Raw genomic sequence first — 2337 nt, 5'->3', positions numbered from 1 at the left:
TATGTGAAAAATAAAGACTCGTTCATACACATTAATGAAAAACAATAATAGTTACTCAATTGTTTCAAGGGCGGACAACTAATGACCAAACACCCTTATAACGTAAAAGCTGTTTTGCATAAACTCGTCCTTAAACCATGGACGAGTTAAATGTATTTGCATTACAATAAAAAGGTCCCAACAATAGTGGACCAAAAGAAAGATAAAAACAAAAGATAACAGAACTGATTAAAAGTCTTCGTCCTTAAGACGGTGGAACATCGACATGAGAATCGTCTTGAGGAGGCAAAGTTGAGGCGTCGTCCTCAATATTGACGTCTTCAGAGCCCGTTTGGAGGAGAGAGCTGGTTGCAGCAGCGCCTAGGTTGAGCTTGATGGAGCTAAAGTCAACTTCAGGAAAGTTTTCCATAGCCTCCATCCTGAAATCTTCAAAGCCAGCTGCGTAGTTTGTGTCCAGGAGATCAGTGCAATTCTTGGACGCCCTGAATTCTTTCACTGCGTCTTCTCGTGCTTGAGAAAGAAGAGAACTCAACTCGTCATTCTTTTTCTGAAGATGATCAAGACGAGTATCCTTCTCCACAGCGTCGCTCCTCAGCTCCTCGATCAAATTTTCTAACTCCTTTGCCTTCTCATTAGCGCTAGCAGCCACCTCAGCCCACTTTTTAGACTCAGCCTTCACCTCCTGGATCCTCGTCTCCAGCAAGACCCTCGTCTTGTCCAGCTCTGTAGCCTGCTTAGAGGCTGCCATAAATTTTGACATGGCCTGAAAGAAAGGACGAGTAAGAGAAGTCAACAGGGTGATCCTTGTGTTATTGTCAAGACGAGTTCAAGAACTCCATACCTTGAAAAGATCATGAACACCTGAGTGTTCAAACTCCCTCAAGGACATGTCGTAGCAAGCATTTATGTCCTCCTCAAGCACAGCATTCTGAAACCTCTCCCAGGCTAAGTCCTCATTTTCAACAATGTTTGAAGCAACCCTTTGGGAAGGCTGGGACGAGGTGGGGATGGTCGTTGTGGGCGTAGGAGTCTTGGACGGGGGGGTCTCAATAGGTGTAGACGAATCAACGTCAACTACTTGGGTAGGTGGCTGGGACGGAGGTAGGTTGACTCTCGCTTGGGACGAGACTTGTTTGATTTTCTTGCTGCGACGGCTGGGGAGGTTCCCCAAATCCAAGGTTCTGGATAGAGTTTTCCTTTTCTCCCCACCGTGTGGACGAGATTGAGGCTCGCCCTCAAGACGAGTCCCTTCAGCAGCTACCTCCTTTCCCTTGTTCCCCTTCATTGTTGCCATTCCTAAAAAAAAAAAAAAAAAAAAAAAAAAAAAAAAAAAAAAAAAAAAGAAAACTCTTTTTTAGGACGAAGACGAGAGAAACAACAATAAAAACACTTAGGATTTAGAACTTACTTCTTCGTACAGTAATCTCGTGTGCAAGAGCTTCTTCAGATGGTTTAGGACCAAGTCCCCACTTGGCGAGTCGTCTGAGTGTAACTAAGGAATGAAAATCCCTGTCTGAATGTAGACGAGCCCTGTGGACGCGGTCGCGGTGGAATTTGCTAAGGGAAGGTCGTCCCACGGCTAAAAGAAAATAAATAAAAGTTAGACATAAACAAACAATAATATTAACAAAAAGAAAAAGGGAGACAAAGACTTTACCCTCTGGACGAAGGTTCCCTAAATCCCCAGTATAAGAACCAAATGTATCCCGGCCCACGTCCGCAGGGCTACCAGCCCAAAAGCCAGAGACGAAGAAGAACTCTGTCTTCCATTTCCTATCAGACGAGGCCAGGGACTTGATCAATCTACCATCACTACCCCTGGCTGTGAACTGGTAAAAGCCAAGGGATTGATGAATTTCAGAAGGTTTATAACAAAATAGGAACTCGTCCACGGTGAGAGGACGGTCCCCTCCAAATACTTCCCTCCACAAAATTTGCATGGAGATAATCAACCTCCATGCATTGGGATTAAACTGACATACTGCTAAACCTAACCTACATAGTAACTCTCTGGTAAAAGAATTTAATGGAAATCTTAGGCCCCCCAAAAGATAGGCTTCATAGACGCCTATCCCAAAACGAAGGTCACAACACCACTCTCCACGGACTGGCAATCTGGGGTTGAACTCGTCCGGGATTTGGTACCACGTTCTAAGATTATTTAACCTCTGCTCGTCCGTCTTAGAGGGAATATCTAAAGCACAACTAAAGACAGTGGTCTGATCGTCTGTGGTATTAGGAGGAGTGTTGGACGAGGTACCTGCCTGGGACCCTGAGGCCTTCCTAAGTTGGTCTTGAACAACCTCCAAAGGAACACCAGGGACTCCAGAAACGTAC

General features: G+C 45.0%; 1 protein-coding gene across 1 annotated transcript; it reads right to left on the bottom strand.

Moving 5' to 3' along the window:
- Nucleotides 1–1341, bottom strand: LOC112032943 (uncharacterized). Its single transcript, XM_024065711.2, has 2 exons — nucleotides 842–1341; nucleotides 1–763 (listed from the first exon to the last, which is right to left on the bottom strand). Exons 1-2 carry the CDS (start codon nucleotides 1292–1294, stop codon nucleotides 245–247), a joined length of 972 nt encoding a protein of 323 aa, XP_023921479.1. The 5' UTR covers nucleotides 1295–1341; the 3' UTR covers nucleotides 1–244.
- Between the last annotated feature and the right edge of the window lie 996 nt (nucleotides 1342–2337).

Source organism: Quercus suber, unplaced genomic scaffold (genome assembly GCF_002906115.3).
Source record: "Quercus suber isolate HL8 unplaced genomic scaffold, Cork oak 2.0 scaffold_31, whole genome shotgun sequence".
NCBI lineage: Eukaryota > Viridiplantae > Streptophyta > Magnoliopsida > Fagales > Fagaceae > Quercus > Quercus suber.
This window is presented reverse-complemented; position numbering and strand designations above follow the sequence as displayed.